General features: G+C 55.3%; 3 protein-coding genes, 3 long non-coding RNA genes and 1 other non-coding gene across 12 annotated transcripts in view; 3 read left to right on the top strand and 4 right to left on the bottom strand.

Annotated features, from left to right (window-relative positions):
* Positions 1–311: 311 nt before the first annotated feature.
* On the bottom strand, positions 312–393 carry Trnas-gcu. The gene has a single exon. It is a non-coding gene; the product is annotated as a tRNA-Ser (tRNA).
* A 683-nt stretch (positions 394–1,076) lies between these two features.
* B4gat1 (beta-1,4-glucuronyltransferase 1) lies at positions 1,077–3,352 on the top strand. Its single transcript, XM_010635903.3, has 2 exons — positions 1,077–2,276; positions 2,489–3,352. Exons 1-2 carry the CDS (start codon positions 1,221–1,223, stop codon positions 2,678–2,680), a joined length of 1,248 nt encoding a protein of 415 aa, XP_010634205.1. The 5' UTR covers positions 1,077–1,220; the 3' UTR covers positions 2,681–3,352.
* A 311-nt stretch (positions 3,353–3,663) lies between these two features.
* On the top strand, positions 3,664–11,515 carry Brms1 (BRMS1 transcriptional repressor and anoikis regulator). The gene is made up of 10 exons (XM_010635902.3): positions 3,664–3,749; positions 7,317–7,462; positions 7,539–7,629; positions 7,912–8,039; positions 8,196–8,275; positions 8,364–8,460; positions 8,939–9,031; positions 10,212–10,276; positions 10,649–10,688; positions 11,046–11,515. Exons 2-10 carry the CDS (start codon positions 7,324–7,326, stop codon positions 11,051–11,053), a joined length of 741 nt encoding a protein of 246 aa, XP_010634204.1. The 5' UTR covers positions 3,664–3,749; positions 7,317–7,323; the 3' UTR covers positions 11,054–11,515.
* LOC104870320 lies at positions 3,747–12,874 on the bottom strand. The gene is made up of 3 exons (XR_782510.2): positions 12,751–12,874; positions 12,381–12,444; positions 3,747–4,040 (listed from the first exon to the last, which is right to left on the bottom strand). It is a non-coding gene; the product is annotated as an uncharacterized LOC104870320 (long non-coding RNA).
* Positions 11,977–19,570, top strand: Rin1 (Ras and Rab interactor 1). 6 transcript variants are annotated; one of them, XM_010635897.3, is made up of 10 exons: positions 11,977–12,038; positions 12,367–12,576; positions 12,722–12,902; positions 12,999–13,113; positions 13,201–13,273; positions 13,387–13,478; positions 13,605–14,927; positions 15,212–15,343; positions 15,475–15,626; positions 16,543–19,570. In XM_010635897.3, exons 2-10 carry the CDS (start codon positions 12,485–12,487, stop codon positions 17,014–17,016), a joined length of 2,634 nt encoding a protein of 877 aa, XP_010634199.1. In that variant the 5' UTR covers positions 11,977–12,038; positions 12,367–12,484; the 3' UTR covers positions 17,017–19,570. The 6 variants fall into 6 exon arrangements, 5 of the variants coding, with proteins under 5 accessions (XP_010634199.1, XP_010634198.1, XP_010634200.1 ...); XM_010635896.3 differs by having other exon boundaries at positions 12,015–12,093; XR_004514462.1 differs by lacking the exon at positions 11,977–12,038 and having other exon boundaries at positions 12,120–12,576; positions 16,543–18,782; positions 19,039–19,569.
* On the bottom strand, positions 14,948–16,631 carry LOC117283482. The gene is made up of 3 exons (XR_004514463.1): positions 16,564–16,631; positions 16,115–16,243; positions 14,948–15,115 (listed from the first exon to the last, which is right to left on the bottom strand). It is a non-coding gene; the product is annotated as an uncharacterized LOC117283482 (long non-coding RNA).
* LOC104870318 overlaps positions 17,659–21,996 on the bottom strand; it is an 11,242-nt gene continuing 6,904 nt past the window's right edge. The window contains exon 4 of the long non-coding RNA XR_782509.1: positions 17,659–17,734. This is a non-coding gene — a long non-coding RNA (uncharacterized LOC104870318). The remainder of the gene's footprint in view (positions 17,735–21,996) is intronic.

Here is a 21,996-nt window from a genome sequence, read left to right on the forward strand (position 1 = left end):
GGTTTCTCTATTTTCTGCAGATGACATATTGATCCCTGATTTGCCACAAGTAAGAATCCCAGTGCCAGTCCTAAATGCTCCGACTACTGCTTGCTTTTTGTAAGAAGAAAACCACACCCACTTGGCTTCTGCCCGGAGATTCTGTTACCTAGAATATGAACACGAGGGAGACTGCATGGTGCACAAATGGGGAAGAGGACAAGGATTGGGACACAGAATCCCTTGTGCCCAATTCAGTTTTCTTCATCTCGCTGCATCTTGATGGGTGGGATGTGGAAAACTAAGAAACTTTTCCCTTTGTAAAATAGGACCGACGAGGATGGGATTCGAACCCACGCGTGCAAAGCACAATGGATTAGCAGTCCATCGCCTTAACCACTCGGCCACCTCGTCCTATACCTGCTGCTCCTTTCCACATTTCCTTATCTCTCATCATCTCCGAACCTCTTGGGTCCCGACACTTACCTCTCACTATCGGCCTGGTAGGACTCAAGAGAGGAAGAAATGGTGCAAAGAAGGGAGCTATTTTGTTTCCTTTCGGCGCGCTTCTGCCAGGAACCGCGCCGTCCTTCACTAAACTGCAGCCGACTAAGCCGACTAAGCTTTGCCACAATTTCCCCTCCAAGTCCTGGCGTGCACGCCAGGGTCGCAGGACGCGCTTGATACAGAGGGTTACACACTAACAGCGAGGAAGGGGCGCATATCCCAGGGCACGAGGGCACAGAGGCAGTGGCAGTGGCGGCGGGGCCGCGGGACCGCAGGCAGGCTCGGCTTTTGCAAAGCGCGCGGCGGGTGCAGTAGCTCCTCCTCTCTCACAGAGGGCGAGCTTGAGCTTGCAGGGACCGGTCGCAGGACGCGCTTGATACAGAGGGTTACACACTAACAGCGAGGAAGGGGCGCATATCCCAGGGCACGAGGGCACAGAGGCAGTGGCAGTGGCGGCGGGGCCGCGGGACCGCAGGCAGGCTCGGCTTTTGCAAAGCGCGCGGCGGGTGCAGTAGCTCCTCCTCTCTCACAGAGGGCGAGCTTGAGCTTGCAGGGACCCCGCCGGACGACAGTGGGCGGGGCTGCGCGCCGGGCTCGGTTCACTTCGGGGAGCCTCGGGCGCTCTCGGCAGGCTGCGGTAAATCTGGGCTTGGGGTCGCCGGTAGACGCGAGGCCCGGTGTTCCCTGCTGCGCAGCCCGGTGATCCCTGCTGTGCACCCCGAGCCCTGGGAACCATGCAGATGTCCTACGCCATCCGATGCGCCTTCTACCAGCTGCTGTTGGCCGCGCTTATGCTCGTGGCGATGCTTCAGCTGCTCTACCTGTCGCTGCTGTCCGGACTGCATGGGCAGGAGGAGCAGGACCAATATTTTGAGTTCTTCCCGCCGTCCCCGCGATCCGTGGACCAAGTTAAGGCGCAGCTCCGCACCGCGCTGGCCTCCGGAGGAGTCCTGGACTCCAGCGGCGATTACCGCGTCTATCGGGGCCTCCTGAAGACCACCATGGACCCCAGCGATGTGATCCTGGCCACGCATGCCAGCGTGGACAACCTGCTGCACCTATCGGGCCTGTTGGAGCGCTGGGAGGGCCCGCTGTCCGTATCAGTTTTTGCAGCCACCAAGGAAGAGGCGCAGCTGGCCACGGTGCTGGCCTACGCTCTGAGCAGCCACTGCCCCGACATGCGCGCTCGAGTCGCGATGCACCTTGTGTGCCCCTCGCGTTATGAGGCTGCAGTGCCCGACCCCCGGGAGCCAGGAGAGTTTGCCCTGCTGCGCTCCTGCCAACAGGTCTTTGACAAACTAGCCAGGGTGGCCCAGCCCGGGATCAATTATGCCCTGGGCACCAACGTCTCTTACCCCAACAACTTATTGAGGAATCTGGCTCGCGAGGGAGCCAACTATGCCCTGGTGATCGACATGGACATGGTGCCCAGCGAGGGGCTGTGGAGAGGCCTGCGGGAAATGCTGGATCAGAGCAACCAGTGGGGGGGAACAGCCCTAGTGGTGCCAGCTTTCGAGATCCGCCGTGCCCGCCGAATGCCCACGAATAAGGCAGAGCTACTGCAGCTCTATCAAGTGGGGGAGGTGCGGCCCTTCTATTATGGTCTCTGCACACCCTGCCATGCACCTACCAACTATTCTCGCTGGGTCAACCTGCCAGAAGAAAGCTTGCTGAGGCCTGCCTATGTGGTGCCTTGGCAGGATCCCTGGGAGCCTTTCTATGTAGCTGGAGGCAAGGTTCCTGCCTTTGATGAGCGCTTTCGGCAATATGGCTTCAATCGCATCAGCCAGGTGCCTAAAAGGGAAAGGGCAGGGGAAGTGGGCAGGGAGGTGGGATCAGGGATGGGATTATGAAAAGAGGCAATGAAGCAGGAGAGATCATAGTTTGCGAAGTGGTTGGGTGGAAGTCCCAAGATGCCTCCAGACAAGTGTGGAAGCTTAGAGATGCCTGTTTGGGTCCTGCAATGTCATCAAATTTTGCTGACCTTTCTCTTCCTCTACAGGCCTGTGAACTGCACGTGGCAGGGTTTGACTTTGAGGTGCTGAATGAAGGTTTCCTGGTTCATAAGGGCTTCAAAGAAGCCTTGAAGTTCCATCCCCAAAAGGAGGCTGAAAATCAACACAATAAGATCCTTTACCGACAGTTCAAACAGGAGTTGAAGGCCAAGTATCCCAACTCTCCCCGACGCTGCTAATTCCTTCCCTTCCCTAGTCTGAGAAGTCTCAGCCTCTGGCTCCTCAGGCCACACCTCAGGCCTGACTGGGGTAAGAAATGTTACTCCACTTTACAGAGGTAGCTGTGGAGTTGGAACACTGGACTTGAATATGGGGTGCTGGGAGCAAATCCTAGCTTTACCACTAACTAGCTGTGTGGCCTTGAGCAAATCCCATTACCTCTCTGAGCCTCAGTTGCCCTGTCTGTAAAAAGGGAGGTAAGAATGCCTACCTCACAGAACTTTTGGGAGGCTCAGATGAGCTGTAGTATGTAAAAACATTCTGTAAGCTTCGTACAAGTGTGAAGTATTAATATTATTACAGTATTATTGTTATTATTGTTATTAACAATCTTGGGTGAATGGGTAATAAGAGAGCAAAATGTATGAATGGGACAGAGCTGAGAGTCTGAGTACTTAATGAAATGGGCATTTTGGAAAGAAATCAAGATGAAAGCATGGAATTTAATTCTTAACTCTTGGACTGAAACATAAACTTCGTGGTTCTTCCAGGCTTTTGCCCTCGGGCGCGTGGGAGGAGGGATAGGTCTGCAGGTTCTATGAGGGACAATCTGAGATCTGTACCCTCCGTTGGGCTGGGCTGGTTATTTGCCTTCGAATTACAATGTGTAAATAAACAAGTGTTCACATCCACAGCTGGTTCCGTTACGCTCCTGAGCTGGGGCCCTGGGTTTTCCCCTTTCACGCTGTGGGGAGTTGGCCACAGACCAAGGGGCGCCTGCAGCAACCAGAGAAATCACCCCGGCCTTCCCCGCTAGCCAAAGACCTGTGTGAAAGTCGGCCGGTTGCTATGGAGACCGACCCGCGGTATCCCAGCATGCCTCTTCCCTAGTTAGCCAATGGCGAGCTTTCTTGATCGGCGCCTCTCGATGATGCACACGGAAGTGCCAGTAGGCCCCGCCTTGCGGAGAGAAAAGGGACCTGCACGGAGCTTCCGGGAGCCTGCTAGCGGCAGCCAATACCGGCGGACGCAGGTATCTCTCAGGGAGTTGGAAGTGAGTCTGTGAGGCCTCAGGCCCCAGATCCCAAGGTGCGTATCCCCACGCCTGCTATCTGGTTTTGCCAACCGGTCAGCCGGTTGGAGCCAACACAATCTCCTCCCGAGCCAGAGATGAGACTTAACCCGGCGTGACGAGCGCTGGGCAGTGAGGCAGCCGGGCCGCGGCAGACAGCGTAACAGCCTTCTGTTCTCTAGCCCGCACATCTGAGGGTGGAGCGAGGTGGGAGGCTCCCGGAGAGCCTCGGAGAATCTAAGTTGGCTTCTGTGGTTGTGGGGAGGAGTCTGCCTTCCGTTGGAGCCTGGCGTCGAGGAGTTTACTGTCTAGAAAGATAAATTGCATGTGCACATCACTTACAGTGTGATTTTTCCATCCTTACAGTGTGCAATCTTTTCAACCCTGGATCGGGAAGGGTTATCCCGTTTTTTCACCCAGCTTAAGGAGCAGAGCTTGTGACTAGTTAAAGAGCCAGAATCAGAGTCACCTGCACGAGAGAGACTTTCTGCAAGAGATAGGATTTAACACTGTGTCTTACAAGGTGTATACACTTAGCAGTGAGGAAGTAGTTCCAGTAGCCGGAACAGACATAGAATGGGAACGATGAGGCTGGTTTTCAGGTCAGGTTCAGATCATTAGTGAAGTCGTTCCAAAATATGACCAAACTCCATAGGTCAGACACAGCACACTACTTGAATGGGTATCGAGGAGTGTTGGTCACCATTACAGGAGCCTGGGTCTACCAAGAGGTAAAAGCCAATCCCTGTACTGCAAGTTTGTTTTGTGTAATTTTTATCTGCTAATCTTCAGTCATCACTACTGCATTAACAGTACCTACCCTAGTAAGGCTGCAACACATTGGTAGGACAGACATGAAAATGGACAATAGAAGCTGAGCGTGGTGGCACATGCCTGTAATAATCCCAGCACTGGGGAGGCTGAGGCAGGAGGATCACTGCAAGTTTGAGACCAGCCTGGACTTCATATTGAGTTCCAGAGCAGTCTGAACTACGTAGTGAGACCCTGTCTCAAAAAACAAAAACAAAACAAAAAAACCCAGCAGTGTGAAAATGGACAAAAGGATATGCAAACAGGGCTTCCTGGAGTGAGTGATGTCCACACCGTCCTAAAGGCCTGTAAAGCAGTAGCCAGAGAAGTTGGAAGAACCCAGGAGGGTGAGGCAGGAGGATCACTGAATTCAAGGCCAGCCTGGCCTACATAGTTCAAATCCAGCCTGAGCTATAATGAGACCCTGTCTCAACCCTAAGGGGTGGGGGGCAGTGAAATAGTCCCCAGATGGCAGAGAAATGATTTACAAAGAGAACTATTTAGTTTTCCTCTCGAGTGATCCCTTGGTAGCCTGTGGCACTGTCATTACTTCCTTCTGAAATTCTCTTCTCTGTGACTGGGCTTTTCCTCCTTTGTAGAGGTTTCCTAATCTGCTCCTTTGGTGACTCTAGGAGTTCTGAGATCCCTTCTTGCTCTACGCATTCTCACTTGCTTGCCACACCATCTGATGGCTTGGAGAATTTGCTATGTGTTGATGACTGACCTGCAGCCCAGGTCTTGTTGAGTGTCAGACCCTTGTGCCCCCCTATCCTCTTCTCTCATTTCTGGGTCTTTACATTTGCTGCTCACTCTGCCAAGAATGTTTCCTCCTTCAGTAAACTCAGTGCTCCCATCGGGTCCATACTCCTCTGGAAGCCCTCTCTGCTGCAGCCCGGTCCCTGGTTAGAAGCCCTCCTATATACCTCTGATTTAATTCTCCTTGTACCATACTGTTTCTGTGCCTCCCCACCCAGGAATGTGTGCGTTCTCTGAGGTCAAAGTCTTACAGTTGTAGCACAACTGTAGCTGATGGTACCTAGCATATATTAAGTGCTTGATAACTGTTAGATGAATGAATAAAAGAATGCTTAGAAGTGCTCAGTGTTGCTGAAAAGCCATTTAAGATAAATACTGAAGCCAGGCGTAACAGTGCATACTTGTAATCCCAGCGCTCTGGGACACTGAAACAGGAAGATTGCAAGTTCAAGCCCCGCCTAACTGATGTAGCAACTTAGTGAGACTGTCTCCAAATAAAAAAGTTTCTGTAAAGCCTGGAAATATAGCTCAGTGTGACATTAGCCACAAGGAAGTCCTTGATTGTAGGATTAGTTTCAGTAAAATCAAGTGGTACAGAACTACATCCAAAGAGTGGCTGGTAAAAGAAGGAGCAGCAAGTGTATAAAAGGCCTGGAAAAGTAGCTGTGAAGTGGAAAACGGAATGATCAAGTGGAATGCGTGAAGTTTAGTGTTTATGCCCTTTTTTTTTTTTTTTTTTTTTTTTTTTTTTTTTTTTTTTTTTTTTTTTTTTTTTTTTTTTTTTTTTTTTTTTTTTTTTTTTTTGGTAGTGCTGAAGATGGATTGAACCCAGGTCTTTTTCTTAATGATGGTGCATACCCGAGTACATCTAAAGTCTCCTAGGATGGAGCCTGCTGTCTTAGGCCATTTCATGTTACTATAATATCTGAGAAGTGGGTGTGGTGTTGCACACCTGTAATCCTAGCCTGCAAGATTCTGAGGCAGGAGGATCACTGTAAGTTCAAAGCCAGCCTGGGCTACATGGTTCAGGGCCAGGTTGAACTACATAGCAAGACCCTGTCTCAAGAAGCCAAAACTGAAAACAATAGCTGAGGGCTGGGAGAGTAGCTCAATGATAGAACTTATGTTTAGCATGTGTGAGGTCCTGGGTTCAGTTAACAACAACACACACACATACAAAGACTACGTCATACTTTATATAAAGAACAGAAGTTTCTTTAAGTGTTCTGGACTGTAGGAAGTCTAGAGCTTAGGAGCCCAAATGTCTTTAAGGGCCTTCTTGCTGCTTTATTCCATGGCAGCAGGTGACAGGGTAAGAGGGAGAAGGGACAAGGCCAGACTCCTATCGGGAACCCACTGCCATACTAACCCACTCTTGTAACAGTGGCGTTAGTCCATTCATGAGGGCAGACCTAGGCACCTTTCAAAGGCCACATCTCTTAATACTTGTATTGGGGATTAAGTTTTCAACACATGGACTTGAGGACACGTTCAAACTATAGTGCCTGCCCAGAGGGAGAATCAGAAGACAGATTAGGGGGAACACTGAGGTCCTGGGGTCCCAGAGCCCAGGTAAGAGGATTATAGAGTGTTGTCCAAAAGAGATGGGGCATTGTAGTTCAAAAAACCACACGGGCATAGGAAGGGTGATGGAAGTAGGAAAGCTGGCTATTAGATGAGGTAAAAGAGTCTAGTCTGTGAAGGGCCTTGAAAGCCCCAGTCAGAAGTTTAGGTCCAGTTCCATTACCACACATGGCCCTCCCAGTCAGTGGATCATACCTTCAGCCAGTATTCCCAGAATTAGGATCACCAGCAACATCCGGAGGATGAGCATTTCCATGGTACCTGGGCTTCCATGACAGGTGCAAGTGCTACTGGTACAAGGCCAGTTAACTCCCCACACACTCCCTCCCCACACACACCCTGTTGAGGGCCAGGTTCCATTTGACTCCCTGACTGGCTGCTGTCCTGCTCTGAGTCTGGGCAGAGGTGAGCGACAGCTGCACCCCCTCCCCCAGAGCCCAAATGCCCGTCCAACCTCCAAGCAAAGATACAGAAGAGATGGAAGCAGAGGGCGATTCAGCTGCTGAGATGAACGGGGAAGAGGAAGAGAGTGAGGAGGAACGGAGCGGCAGCCAGACCGAGTCAGAAGAGGAGAGCTCAGGTGAGCCCAAGACACACGCACACAGGAATAGCCACCCATTGCTGCAGAGCCAGCCCTAACCAGGCTCTCTTCCCAGAGATGGACGATGAGGACTATGAGCGGCGCCGCAGTGAGTGTGTCAATGAAATGCTAGACTTGGAGAAGCAGTTCTCGGAGCTGAAGGAGAAGTGAGCACGGGGATACCTCAGGCCGGGTCTTCGGGCAGCTGGGGTGGGGAGGCAGCAGGCCTGGTACTGATGTCCAGGGCGATGCGCACCAATCTCGGGGTTTTTATCCTTAAAATGGCATATGTTTTTGTTTTTTCTTTTTTGTACCGGGGATTGAACTCAGGACCTTGCACTTGCAAGGCAGTTGTGGTGCCACTGAGCTAAACCCCTGACCCCCTCATGGCAATGTTTGCCAAGAGCTGTGGGGGATCCAGGGTTGCCTGGCTGCCATTTACCTCCCAGGTTGTTCAGGGAGCGGCTGAGTCAGCTGCGCTTGCGGCTGGAGGAAGTGGGGGCTGAGAGAGCCCCGGAGTACACAGAGCCTCTTGGGGGACTGCAGCGGAGCCTCAAGATTCGTATTCAGGTGGCAGGTTCGTGGCTGTCCTGTCCCTCTTACCCTTCCAGGATGCAAAGCTCTAGCTCCTACTTTTTTCCCCTGCCCAGTCTTGCCCTGTCTTGCTTGTCTCACTCACCCTTTTGGGCACCAGGCCCCCAGCTAAGCAGGGCACCTCTCCCTGTCTGTGCAGGAATCTACAAGGGCTTCTGTCTAGATGTGATTAGGAATAAGTATGAGTGTGAGCTGCAAGGAGCCAAGCAGCACCTGGAGGTGAGCTGAGCACCTGGAAGCCTGTGCAGGGGTTGGGTGAGGCTGAGGGCCCAGCCCGTGCCTAGCTAAGCAGCTTCACCTCTTCCAGAGTGAGAAGCTGCTGCTCTATGACACGCTACAGGGGGAGCTGCAGGAGCGGATCCAGAGGCTGGAGGAGGATCGCCAGAGCCTGGACATCAGCTCTGGTGAGGGCAAGAGCCCAGCTCTGCCAGCACCCACCCCTCTCTGGGCCTCTGCTTCCTGGAGTCCCTGTGAGGACTGAGTGAGGCCTGGAAAGGGCCTCATCCAGGATCTGGCACACAGCAGGGTCACCTTTCCTGAAGGGGTGTCTCCATCTGACATACCCACACACAGCACCTGTGTTCATATGGGGTCTTGGGGAGGCAGGAGTTGATTCTGTCTCACTGTCTCCTAAATAAAAGGAGAAACCAAAGCTCACAGGAGGCTGATAGCCTCCTCCCTGGGCTAGGACTGCTGTTAGGCCAGGACCCAGGCAGTCCTAAGGGGCATCCAGCCCCAAGCCCAGGGTTGAGCCAGAACACTGGCCTGAGTGGTGATGAGGGAGGAGAGGGACCGGGTGGCCCAGGTGATGGGCAGAGGCTACAAAGGAAGGGACAACCTGTGTGTAGTGCCCTGATCCTGACTGTGGGTCTTGGGGCACAGAGTGGTGGGATGACAAACTGCATGCCAGAGGCAGCTCCAGGACCTGGGACTCGCTGCCACCGAGCAAGAGGAAGAAGGCACCTCTCGTTTCTGGTATCCTTCCACCCAGGGTGGCATGACACTGGGCAGAATGTCAGGGCAGGCTGCAGACTCAGAGGGATGTGAAGGACAGAGTGGGGCAACACATATTTATGGCTGTTTGGTGTTACACGAGTATGTCCCAGCCAGTCCTGCTGTCAGGAACGTTTTGTGGGGTCCTTGGTCCTCCCAGACTATATGAATCCTAGGAGAATAGAAAGTTCAGCCTGATGACTTCCCAAGTGGGGATCAATCTTTGAGCATCCCCTAGCTTTTCCTCCAAATTCCCATTCTCAGCTCCAGGAAGCCTCAGACTTCTTTCTCCCTCTCTCTCTCTCTCTCTCTCTCCTCTCTGCTGTCAGGAACGTTTTGTGGGGTCCTTGGTCCTCCCAGACTATATGAATCCTAGGAGAATAGAAAGTTCAGCCTGATGACTTCCCAAGTGGGGATCAATCTTTGAGCATCCCCTAGCTTTTCCTCCAAATTCCCATTCTCAGCTCCAGGAAGCCTCAGACTTCTTTCTCCCTCTCTCTCTCTCTCTCTCTCTCCTCTCTCTCTCTCTCTCTCTCTCTCTCTCTCTCTCTCTCATCTCTCTCCTCTTAGTGCTCCTGCCTGTCCCTACCTGTTCAGTTCAAAGGCTGCCTTATCTGTCTTCCCCCAATGCCTGTGGCTTCTCTGTGCCCACATTCCAGAAGGCCCTTGCTCTGTCCCACCGCAGGAGGAATCCCTCAGTCTGGCCTCCTGTGTGTTCAGCCCTCCTTGAGTGTAGCACAGAGATGAGCTGATGGAGGCCAGGAGGGAGAGACCTGAGAGGCAGTGACTGAAGGAGCAGTAGGGTGAGGGTATTGAGACCTCAGGTGGGAGTCCGGGAGGGTGGGTTTCAGAGTGAAAGAGGCGATCCAACAAGGGGCCAGTTAGTGACAGGGCCAAACAGAATAGGACCCTGAGGGTTCTAGGGAAAGTGAGAAGGGAATTGGTGCCCTCTGTGGGCTCCTTGAAATAGGGTGAGATCCCTCCTGAGTACCTGAAGGCCCCGAGGTAGAAGGTGGAACTTGTGCCTGGACTCAGTCTCTCAGCACCCTCTCTCTGAGCCACTTCTCCAGAGTGTCTCCTTGGCCTCCAGGCTGAGCACCTGTTACCTGCCCCAAGTAGCTGTCCTCCAGTGGCTGTCCTGCTTCCTTGACCCCTGTCACAGGCCCTTACATCGTGTACATGCTGCAGGAGATCGACATCCTGGAGGACTGGACAGCTATCAAAAAGGTGGGTCTACTATTGCTCCTGCTGCCAACCTAGTCACCAACTCTGGTGTCCGAGGGCCTGAGGAGTTCCCTGCCTCAGCCCAGGCACCCCGGCATTGCAGCAGTGCATGGTCCTTCTGCTGGAGCAAGGAGTGTGTGTCACATTAGCCCCTTGTTTAAGGACAGGTTTGATGGAAGAAGAGGGGAAGATAACAGGGCTAGCTGAGCCTCTGAAAAGAAGCACCCTGGAGCTTTGCCTTGAAAGGGTCTCCTGCTCCAATGGCTCAGTTCACTGCCTACTCCTGCATCTCCCACCTCTCAGAGGCAGCAGGGAATAGGGATTGCCAAGTCTGAGGTGGGCTCTCACAGGGAGGCATTTCTTCTCCCTATGCAGGCCAGGGCGGCAATGTCCCCTCAGAAGAGAAAAGCGGATGGTAAGAACCACGAGGCCTCCTGCTCCCCTTCCCCTTGCCATTACCATCCCCCATCTGGCCGCCAGGGAAGGAGCCCAGAGAGAGGCCATGACATGATCGGTGGCTTGACTTAGTTCTGAGGGGTTTGTGGGAGTTTGGGGAGCAGTAGTTGGGAGGGGGAAGCTCTGAGCTGATGGAGTTAGATGATGTAGAGGTGAAATGGGAGTTCAGAGCCAGGATGGGTCCAGGCCAGCTGCAATGCTGAGCCCCAGGAACAAGGGCTGCCAGAGCGAGGTACTTCCTGGGTCCCCTTTAGGAAGTGGCTGCTTCCCTCTTGGTTTAACTTCCTCTCAATGATTTTTCCGCATACCCCCCCAGGACTGTGACCAGCCAGGGGGTCCCTTGGGACAGCTGGCACCACACCCAGGACTCGAATTTTCCTGTAGCAAGGCCCACTGGCATGCCCCAGGGGCAGCCCTCCGGACTCTCCAGTGCTGCTGCAGGCGCCCCTCCAGCCGTAACTGGTCTGGACTCCTCGGCTTGCTCAGCTGTGGCTTTGGAGCTGACCTGGCCTCTCAAGACTGCTGTCTGTCCCTTAACCAACCCACCCCTCAGTGTCTGTGACAAAGGAGACAGAACTTGTTCTAAGCCAAAGCGAGCAACATTCCTCCTGGTGACCTCAGGCATGGGGACCCCAGCCACTAAACCAGGAGCTGGGCCCTACATCACAGGAATCAGAACTCTGAATCAGAAATGTATGTTGAGGGCCTGTCTGCCCTGGCTGGAGCTGGAGGTGACAGGCAGGCTCCCAGCTCTTATCAGGGCCATTTGTGGTGTCTGCCTCCCAGATTTCAAGAACTGGAATTAAAACCTTTTCTGGAACGCTGGCATGACCAAAATGTGTCTGATTTACCCAGCAAAGGAATCGGCTTCTGTGGTTAGTGCCTGAGCCAGGCAGACTCTTCTGCAGGCACTCAGACTTGGGGTATAGGATAAGAAGGCAGGAGCTAGGCCTGGAGTTGGAAGCCACATGTGCAGGCAGAGCACACACATGGAGCACGTGGCTTCGGGTGGGGAAGGGGCTGGTGCACGTGCTTAGAGACTGGGTCAAGTCTGCACCTGCCCCAGTTGCTTGGCAGGCAGATAGGCAAGCAGGCTGGCAGGGCCTGTGCGTGGGCGGCAGCCAGCTGCAGCACCATGTGCTGAAGACCTCACCACCACACTCCCCCTGGTTAGCTCTGTGTCAGAACCACCCCCAGAACCTCAGTTAAGCAAAGGGGTTGGTTTCCATGGAGACACAGCATCCTTTCTCCATGGCAACCTGAAATCCTGAAACTCAAGTTGGGTTCAAGAATGAGTCATCTGTGGCCGGTAGGGGGTGCTCTCCTGCAAGGCTGACCCTCAAGGCAAAGAGACCAGATTTAAGGTGACCCAAGGGTGTGGCCTGGCCTTCTGGGATATAATCGGCCTGCTTAACCCCTCCGACCCCCCAGCTGCAAGGTGGGAGGAGGCTGCCTAGGCCTCTGGAGGACCTGTGTGGAGGTGACACCCAGCAGCTGGGGCTTCCAGCCTAGCGCTAGTGTGGAAGTGATCCTGGACCCTCCAGGCTGGGCCCAGAACAGAGAATTTGGGCACTGGCCAGGCGGAGTGGACATAGAAGAGTTAACTGATGGGGTGTGACAAGGCGTACCGCCCTCAGGAAGTGTTACTCACCGCTGGGAATGTGCGCCTGTGCCTGGGGGCTGAATTCTCTTCCTGAGTCCTGGGAGAAGCCTAACTAGAACAGAGAAAGGAGAACCACAAAGGAGCTTCTAGCCATGGAAGAACCTGGGGAGCCAGAAGCACACCATTCCAGAACCCCCAGCCCAAGCCTTGCCCCTGGACACTTGAAGAGAGAAAAGTCAGTGAGGTTGGAAGGGCAGCCAGGTGGGGAGGGAAGGAACTACGAGGGAAGTTTATCGGGGCAGAGGAGGTGGGGATCCAGAAGCAGGGAAGGGGTTGAGCACGGGGTCTCTGCCCCTGGCTCCTGCTCAGTTCTGGGCACCCACCCCCAGGCTGCCCCAGGACCCACTGTATGACATACCTGGTGCCAGTGGGGATCAGGCAGGTGGGCCCCAGTGGCCCACACGCACCGTGAGCCTTCGAGAGCGCCTGCTGCTTACCCGGCCCGTGTGGCTGCAGCTCCGGGCCAATGCTGCAGCAGCCCTGCACATGCTGAGGACTGAGCCTCCAGGGGTGAGTCTTGTGCCAACTCCTGGGGACTGGACCGCTGAGGGTGGGAGGGAGAGGGGCAAGACAGGCCTGGAGCCTCCTGACCTCGGCCACTTGCAGACATTCCTGGTGCGGAAATCTAACACCCGCCAGTGCCAGGCCCTGTGTGTGCGGCTGCCAGAGGCCAGTGGCCCCTCCTTCGTCTCCAGCCACTACATCCAGGAGAGTCCTGGTGGTGAGAGGGGCCAGCCTGACTGGAAGGGCTAGAAATGAGGGGGTGAGAGGGAAGGCAGAGAATGACCTTACTCCCGATGTCTCTCAGGTGTCTCTTTGGAGGGCTCTGAGCTTATGTTCTCAGACCTAGTCCAGCTCATCTGCGCCTACTGTCACACCCGGTGAGACTGCCCATAGGGTACCTCATGTCTTCTACCCTCCCTGGGTCGTCTGGACCCTTCTACCTCCTAACCTGAGCTTCCCTCACTCCTGTCTACTTCCTTCTCTGGCTCAGGGACATCCTTCTCCTCCCACTCCGACTCCCCACAGCCATCCAACAGGCAGCCACCCACAAGCAGCTGGAGGCCATCTCCCATCTGGGCATTGGTAAGGGTCCCCTACCACCCTATCGCACGGAGAAGCTGAGACCCAGGAAAGGGGAGGGTACCATGCCTTTCTTTGAGGGGCCTTCTCCTGAGCCCATCTTGAGGCCTCATGCTTTCTGGACCCTAGAGTTCTGGAGTTCCTCCCTCAACACCAAGGCTCAGCAGGGCCTATCCGAAGGCCCACCGCCACCCCGGCTGAAGGCCCGTTCCCCTCACGAGCTGGACCAGGGTACTGGCGCTGCTCTCTGCTTCTTCAATCCCCTGTTCCCAGGGGATCTTGGCCCCACCAAGCGTGAGAAATTCAAGAGGAGCTTCAAAGTCCGTGTGTCCACAGAGACCTCCAGCCCCCTGTCTCCACCTGCTGTGCCACCTCCCCCAGTCCCTGTGCTGCCAGGGGCATCCCCCAGCCACCCAGAGCAGCTTCCCCCTCATCAGCTGCTGCGGAGGGAGAGCTCAGTGGGGTACCGTGTGCCAGGGGGCACCAGCCCTAGCCTCCCACCCCTGCCCTCCCTCCAGGAGGTAGAATGTGGCTCCCCTAGCAGCTCCGAGGAGGAGGGGCCACCAGTGTCCCAGGGCAGCCCTTCCGTCTCCCCCAGCCTGGGCCGCCGGTGGCGTAGGCAGCCTCTGCTTAGATCCATGAGTGCTGCCTTCTGCTCCTTGTTGGCTCCTGAGCGGCAGGTGGTCCGTGCAGCTGCAGCACTGGTGCAAGACAGACACACTGTTGTGGGCCAGCTGGTACAGGACCTCCTGACCCAGGTGCGGGCTGGCCATGAACCCCAAGAGCTGCAAAGCATCCGCCAGGCACTGAGCCGGGCCCAGGCCATGCTGAGTGCAGAGCTGGGGCCTGAGAAGCTGCTGCCACCTGAGAGGCTGGGTAAGGCCCACCGTGGATCTCTGAGGCTTGGTCCCTGGCTCTCCATATCTCCAGCTTTTCCCAACCACCTCTCTCACTGTGTGCCACTGCCGCCTGCTTCTCTGATGCTGTTCTACCACTTTATGAGCCCCATACACACCCCCGCCCCAGCTCACTGCTGTTCAAGTGGCTGCCGACCTCTGCCTCTTTCCCTTTCTGATCTCCCTCAGCACTTCCTGCTAGGTGAAGCTTCTGCCCCTTCTCTGACCCTGCCTGCCCCTCCTCTGGCAGAACATGTCCTGGAGAAGTCATTGCATCGCTCCGTGCTCAAGCCTCTCCGGCCCATTCTGGCAGCTCGCCTCCGTCGCCGACTTTGTGCTGATGGCTCCCTTGGCCGCCTGGCTGAAGGCCTCCGCCTGGCCCGGGCCCAAGGCCCTCGAGCCTTCGGGTCTCACCTGAGCCTGCCTTCCCTGGCAGAGATGGAGCAGATACGCCAGAAGCTACTGCAGCTGCTCCGCACCTACTCACCTAGTGCCCAGGTCAAGCGGCTCCTGCAGGCCTGCAAGTTGCTCTACACAACCCTGAGGACTCAGGCAGGTATGGCCCCCCCACTACCTCCCCCTGCCCACCCCCTCTGTCTTAGCGACAACCCTCTCCCAAGGGGGCTGCTCTCAGGACCTTAGAGCTGGGGAGAATGATCCAACCCTCTTAGATGGTGAAACTGAGGCCCAGAGAGTAGTAACTTCTGTTCAGCCATTCCTGTGATTGCATGGTGATCCTGGGGCCTAGGAGTGGCAGGCAAAGAGGAGGGGGTCACTGTCCCTGTCAAGGATTAGATTCTGACCCCAGAGGAGCCTGAAGCCTTCTCCCATGTCCCTAAGGGGAGAGTGCAGGTGCTGATGAGTTCCTGCCACTGCTGAGCCTTGTCTTGGCTCAGTGCGACCTTCCAGACCTTCTACTGGAAGCTGAGTACATGACAGAGCTTCTGGAGCCCTCCTTGCTCACTGGAGAGGGTAAGGGGTGCCACCTCCCTGATTGGGTGGGACTGGGGAACCTCAGCTGCTGTATGGGGCCTGAGTAAGCAGGGAGGGGGAGCGGGTACTCCAGCCCTGTCTGAGCTTCATTCTGGCCCCCCGTGTCCCAGGTGGCTACTATCTGACCAGCCTATCAGCCAGCCTGGCCCTGCTGAGCAGCCTAGGCCAGGCTCATACCCTTCCCCTGAGCCCGGCACAGGAGCTGCAGCGTTCCCTGAGGCTCTGGGAGGAACGGTGCCTGCCTGCTACCCACAGCTTCCAGGTAACAGGGTCCTGCCACCCTATCCACCCAACCAGCCAGGCCCAAAGAGGCCTTGACATCCTCTTGCACAGTCCCCACCTGCCCGTCACCCATAGTAGAAGCATCATCCTCCCCTGGAGTGTGCTTCATACACCCTGCACTGGGCTGGCACTGCCGGGGCAGCCTTCCAAGACTTCACAGAAACTGAGTAGTGCTGTGTATTATCCCCATTTTGGGGCCAGGGATTTAGCTCAGTGGTTCCGCCACCTGCCTTGCAAGTGCAAGGTCCTTAGTTCGATCCCTGGTACTAAAACAAACACCAAACAAAATAATTTTGCAGGTAGGGCACTGGGACTGACATGGACAGGGAAAGGGACATAGGTAGCAGGCTCAGGCCCCAAATCCTGGCCCCCAGCCTTTGCCAGGATTCTGCCTCCCCGTCCTTAGGCTTTAGCTGTCTCCTCAGAGTCAGCCACCACCCTGTCCTCACTCTTCTCAACCTTGCTTACAAGTCCCAGGTCTTGCAAGCAGGTCCTGAGTTCATCCTAGCTCTACCACTTTTTGGTTGTGGGGACTTGGGCAAGTTGCTCTTTTCTTTGCCTCATTCTTCTCGTCTGTAAAATGAGCACCTGTGATGGCTGTGGGGATTAAGCCAGTTGGTAAAGGATGAGTAATCAGTAATCTCTATGCGATAATCTTTTAGGCTTGTGAAATTCTGCCTGGGTTGCCCTTGGACCTGCATCTACAACCCACTAGCCCGAGCATACAACACACTGCCCCAGATCCCCCATCAGAGCCCATGGAGCTCTTGCTAATTGGTTCTACCTCTGGAGACGTAGCAACCAACTCTGCTCCTACACAGCCTTCACTGGTCTCTCTGGCCCCAGATGCACACCAGGCAGGACTGAGTCTTGTATTTGTTTCTTCTCCTATACAGCACCTCCTCAGAGTAGCTTACCAGGATCCCAGCAGTGGTTGTACTTCCAAGACCCTGGCAGTGCCCCCAGGGGCCTCCATCACCACCCTGAAGCAGCTCTGTGCCACCAAGTTCCGAGTGACCCAGCCCGATGCTTTTGGCCTCTTCCTGTACAAAGAACAGAGCTACCACCGCCTGCCCCCAGGAGCCCTGGCCCACAGGCTTCCCACAGCCTGCTACCTCGTCTACCGCCGGGCAGAGCGGTCTGAGACTCAGGAGGATGCAAGACAGGAGATGGGTAGTGGGTGCCCAGAGACAGGCAGCTGGGAAGAGAAGAAAGAAGGCCAGGGAGAGGGGAGAACGGGGATCAAAGCCAGCCCCAAGAACAGTGGGGGAGAGTATAAGGCTGCTGAGGGGGGTGAGCGTCAGGTTGGGGGGAGCCTTGTGCAGCCAGGGGAGCCAAAGACTCAGGGAAACCAGTCCACAGAGGAATAGCTGGAAGGGACCAGAGGGTCATGTGGGTCTGCACAGAAGGCTGACAGAGCCACCAGCCCCACTTACCAAGGCCACAGCCTCCTTGGCCACCCCCACCCCTGCCCTCTCCTGTGTCTGCCACCACCTCCGATACTTACCTCTGTGAGCATGAGCATATATGCCGAGGGCTGGGGCCTCGCCACATCTGAGGGACTGGGGTAAAGTTGAGGGTTTGACAGTCTTCTGTATCCAAGGCCCTTGACCTGTTGTTCTTCCCCAGCCTACAGGGGTGAGTGTGCCCAATGGAAAAGTCCAACTGATGCCCAACCTCTGGCACGGTGGGTGGGGGTCTGGGCTCCCTTTACATCTACCACCGTGAGTGCAGGCAGGGATACTGGGACCTCAAAGCCCTGAAAGGCTCCAGTCACTTCTGCTGTCTGGAGGACTCGGAGAGGCAGCACAGTGGCAGCAGAGCTACCCGGAAGGACCAACTCCTCCCAACCTCAGCGTCCTCATCTCCGAAGTGGGGATACTAGTATCGCCCTGCCCGCCTCCAAGAGGTGCTGCAGTGGATGATCTTGCTGCAAAACAGAGCTCAGACTAAGGGAAAAAGGAAGGAGGAAGCTGGATGTTACCAGGTCTCACCTGCTCTCTTCCATGAGTCCACTCCCTGCCCAGTGGGCTCTTACTTGCGGTTTTTTCCTCAGGCTAGGGAAGGTTATTTGCTGGAGGCCATGCTCTGAAGGAGAAAGCACCCATGCTCCAGCCTTCTCCCAGGATTGGAAGTCCGCCTGGGTACTCAGGGGAATTGGCTAGTGGAGATAACGCCCACCCTCAGGAGCTGACCTTCTGGAATGGAGACTGAGGCCCTGAAACCATTTTCTCTAAACTTTTGGCGCTCATAAAAGCTTTGTGGGGATAAAAGGTGTGGCTTGTTGGCCCCATTGAGGTACAAGAAGGCAACTCCCAGACATCAAGCCCAGCAAAGCAACCCTCAAGGCCTGGACAGCCCCCCAAAGGAAACCCAGGAGCAAATCTGAACAAATAAAAATACCAATCACTGACCACAAGGGGGCCATATGTGACCCAGGAAGTTGCCTGGAGTGCCATGATCAAGGGCCACAGAGCATAGGCATCTTGCATGGGTCACTGTCCTTGCTCACCTACAGCCTTCAGGCAGCCTGGGGACAGGGTAGGACCAGGATTACTGGCCCCAGCCCCGTAGAATTAGAGGTCTTGGTCAAATCAGCTTCTCAGAGACCATTCCTCCAGAAAGAACTGTCCTGGGATGGAGGAAGACCCCCACCAGCCTGAGTGACTGACACTCCTTTCATGTGCTGAGGACAAAGGGACACTAACCCACATATGACCAGACAAGTATGCAGAAAAGGTGGAGATGGGCTTTCACACAACTCATAGCCCAGATACGGGGCTCCCAAACGTCTCACTTGGCCACTGAAGTGCTTTCCCCTACTCCCCACAACTCTGTGCCCCCACCCAGCTCCTTGCTGGCAGGAAGCCTCTCCTTTATTCTGTTGTGTGCCCTCCCTCCAGCCCCCATCCCTAGTGCCGTGTTCAGTGTGAGCACACCGTAGGCGCTCAATAAAAGCTGTCCACGGACCAGAGTGTAATAAAGAGTGAGGGACCCTAGGGAGGAAAAGGGATGGCTAGTTCTGGGATTCTAATACAGGATATGTCCAGCTCAGTCCCAGAGGAAGGACCTGGAATTTCTGCAGGGGGTGCTCAGGGATCCCCAGGAACCGGATGTGGAGCTCAGACTAAGAGAGGTGGGAACTGGAACAAGGCTTCAGGGCCCCCACTTCTGGGACTTCTGCAATCCTCTCCCTTCCCACACTCAGCCTCTGCATGTGCTCCTGGAATTTTACATGCCCCTCAGCAGTGGCTCATGGGAACACTGCTGGGTCCTCCTGCCCACTGCCAGGGGCTTTGGTGCTTGTGACTGCTCAAAGGTGCATGACCAGTGGTTTCAGGGGTAGGAGCTCAGGACGTGATAAACAATTGACTGGTGTCATCATTTTACAGATGAAACAGGCTTCCTCAGGAATGTGACTTGTTAAAGGCAAAAGAGTCAAACACCAGGATCTGTAATTCCCCCCAAGTACAAAGACTCACTAACTTGTCCACTGAACTGTAATCTAATGAGTGTCTGGTATGGACCAAGCACCCACAGCCCCAGTGACAATGAAGCAAGTTGAATCTCACCACCTTCACACTGATCTGGAGGTAACCGAGACCCCACTGTGACCTAGAGGTTCTGCATTCCTGTAAATGGTTTTTCCTTTTGGAAGAGGAAGCCACATCTCTGAGAGGAGACATGCCTTCTCCATATCCACCGTCACAGTGCCGGACTGGGGCCCTGACCTGATGTGGGTCCGCTGAGAGCAGCCAAGTCATTTCCTTGCTTAGAAATGTTGCACTTAGCACTTCTAAAGTCACCCTTGTTGTCCATGTGAGTTTGTTTGTCTCTCTCACTGTTCTGCCACAGCCAAGTTGGCCTCATTCCCAGCTAAATCTCAAGGGCCTAGGATAGTGCCTGGGCCGGCGCACTTAGTAAATGTATGTGGGATGATACAGAGTGGTAGGTTCCACAAACTAAGGAAAGGGTTCCTGTGTTCTGATGGCACATTCGCCATCACTGCCACCAGGGGGCGTGCACACCTCATCTCCAGCCCATGTCTGGTGCCTTCTGCTGAGGCCACCCGGAGGACCCAGGTAACCAATGCCTAGCCTGGTGCTAAAAGGGAAGCAGGGATTCTGCAAAAGGGAAAGGGGTGGGCCAAGATTTAGCTCAGCAGCATAGCACCTGCCTGGCAAGCACAATTCCAGAGTTCATTCCCTGGTACCAAGAAAAAAAGGGGGAGAGGGTGACAGAGGAGCTACCTGTCCCAGGCTCTGTGGCCAGGTCAGCCCAGGAACCAGGGCTATGGGTGGATGGACAACAGGCATTGAGGCCCGCCCTGACCCACCCTCAGTATGACATCTAACGCGCTGCCATGGCCCTGTGACCCATGTTCACATTCACAGTCTAACACACAGTGACACCCTGACCCACATTCCAACCCAAGTATGTGACACCCAGCCACAGCAAGTACAGTAGCCCAGTCACCCCCAAGGGTAATAGGCACACCATGGCACTGATAGGACACATGGGGACTGTCAACCCAGAGACGAGATCTGCTACAAGGGACCTCCTGACACACTTAGAGCTACCCATGCAGAGCTCCAAGGACACCCACATCCCCAGTCAGACACAGTAACACACACACTGGTAACATAGTACTCCGCTCCCCTTCCCACATGTGCCAACCCCAGAAGGCAAACACCTGTACAGATATACACACGTGCAGAGGCACACACAACAGACACAGAAACACACTTGTGTTTTTCATGCTTTTGAGCATGCACCAGAGATCCAAGCTTCTCTCCTAATTTCCCTCCAAGCCCTGGCCTACCCTGGCTCACTCCTCACCTCAACCCCATGGAGGCCATGGAGGACTGTGAGTTGCTGGGAAGACCCCTGTGAGGGGTGTGGTGACCCCACTGGCCAGGCAGAAGCAGGCAGCACTGGGCGGGGAGGGCCTGAGCTCATCAGATTCCAGCATGCGTGATTCACAGGAAAAGTTGGGGAGAGGCTGGGAAGGGTCATTGGCCCAGAGGCTGGTGCTCTGGGGACCTGAGTGGACTTGGGTCCTGAGGGTCCTAAGTCCAGAGCAAGGCTCTAGACCCAGGTAGGGAATTGGGGGGGGTGCTTCCCCAAGGGTGACCCAGCCTGAAGGGGTGCCTGCTGGGCAATGCTTCTGGGAGGGGCTTAGGCCCCAACGCTGAGCCACAGGATGAGACAATCAGCCTTGCCTACCCACCCTGCCCCACCCAGCAGCTGGGTGTCTTTAGTAGGGGTTAGGCCAAGGGAGGGGAGCAGGGGTGGGGTGAACTTCATGATGGCCCTTCCAACCCTCTGGCAGGCAGCCCAAAAGTGGACTCCAGAGGACCCAAGGGGCTGGGCCTGCCTGGCCTGGTCAGTTGGGGCTGACAGGGTTACAGACCCACACAGCCCTGTCAGGCAAGGCCTCTGCCAGACAGAATGCACGCTTGTCCCAGCGCCAGGGATGTTTTCCCGCTGAGATCGAGCCCTCTGCTCCTGCCACCCCCAGAATCCCCTGTCTCTCCAGCCAGGCTGATGCTCAGAGGAGGTGGGGGCTAGGAGGCCAGTGTGACCGGAAGAAAGGATGGGACTGGGGCCAGGGCAAGGGCACAGGAAGTGCCTTTCTTGGAACACTGCACCAAAATAGTCCATTCCTTGTCTACTCTTGGTCTACGTGTCCCACAGGGAGATGTGTGTCACCAAGGAGACCCTCACCAGGGAGGAGTCTAAACTGGCTCAGTCTGGTTTTTGCTCACCAGCCCCCTCCACCCCACCGCGGCCTGTGCTGCACTTTGAAGTCCTAACATAAATATCATGTCTGTTTGGGTTGTCCTTCCGGGCCTGGTCACAGCCCCCAGACCTGGCTCCCACCCCAACCAGCCCCAGAGGTGCGGTGCCAGGAGACAGGCGGAGGCCAGACCACCCAGGGACAATGACAAGCCAGAGGCTGTGACAGAGACTGGAAACACTGGGGACAGAGAGGGGAGACAAAGAAGGAGGCAGAGAACAGAGAGATCCCAGCCAAAGGGTCGCCCTGGTGGGCTGGAGAGTAGACAGGTCCCCAAGTACAACAGAAGAGATGGAGCCCCCAGACACAGACAAAAAGAGAGGAGGACAAGGAGAAAGACTGCAGTCAGCGGGAAAGGCAGTGAGATGCGGAGATCCCTGGGGACACTGACGGGGCAGGAAGAAGAGGCACAGACAGAAAGAGGAGGGAAGAAGGCCGGGGACTTAGCTCAGTGGTTCTGCCATCTGCCTTGCAAGTGATCCCTGGTACCAAAAAGAGAGAGAGAGAGAGAGAGAGAGAGAGAGAGAGAGAGAGAGAGAGAGAGAGAGAG

Source organism: Fukomys damarensis, unplaced genomic scaffold (assembly GCF_012274545.1).
Source record: "Fukomys damarensis isolate Sample0158 unplaced genomic scaffold, DMR_v1.0_HiC HiC_scaffold_27, whole genome shotgun sequence".
Taxonomy (NCBI): domain Eukaryota; kingdom Metazoa; phylum Chordata; class Mammalia; order Rodentia; family Bathyergidae; genus Fukomys; species Fukomys damarensis.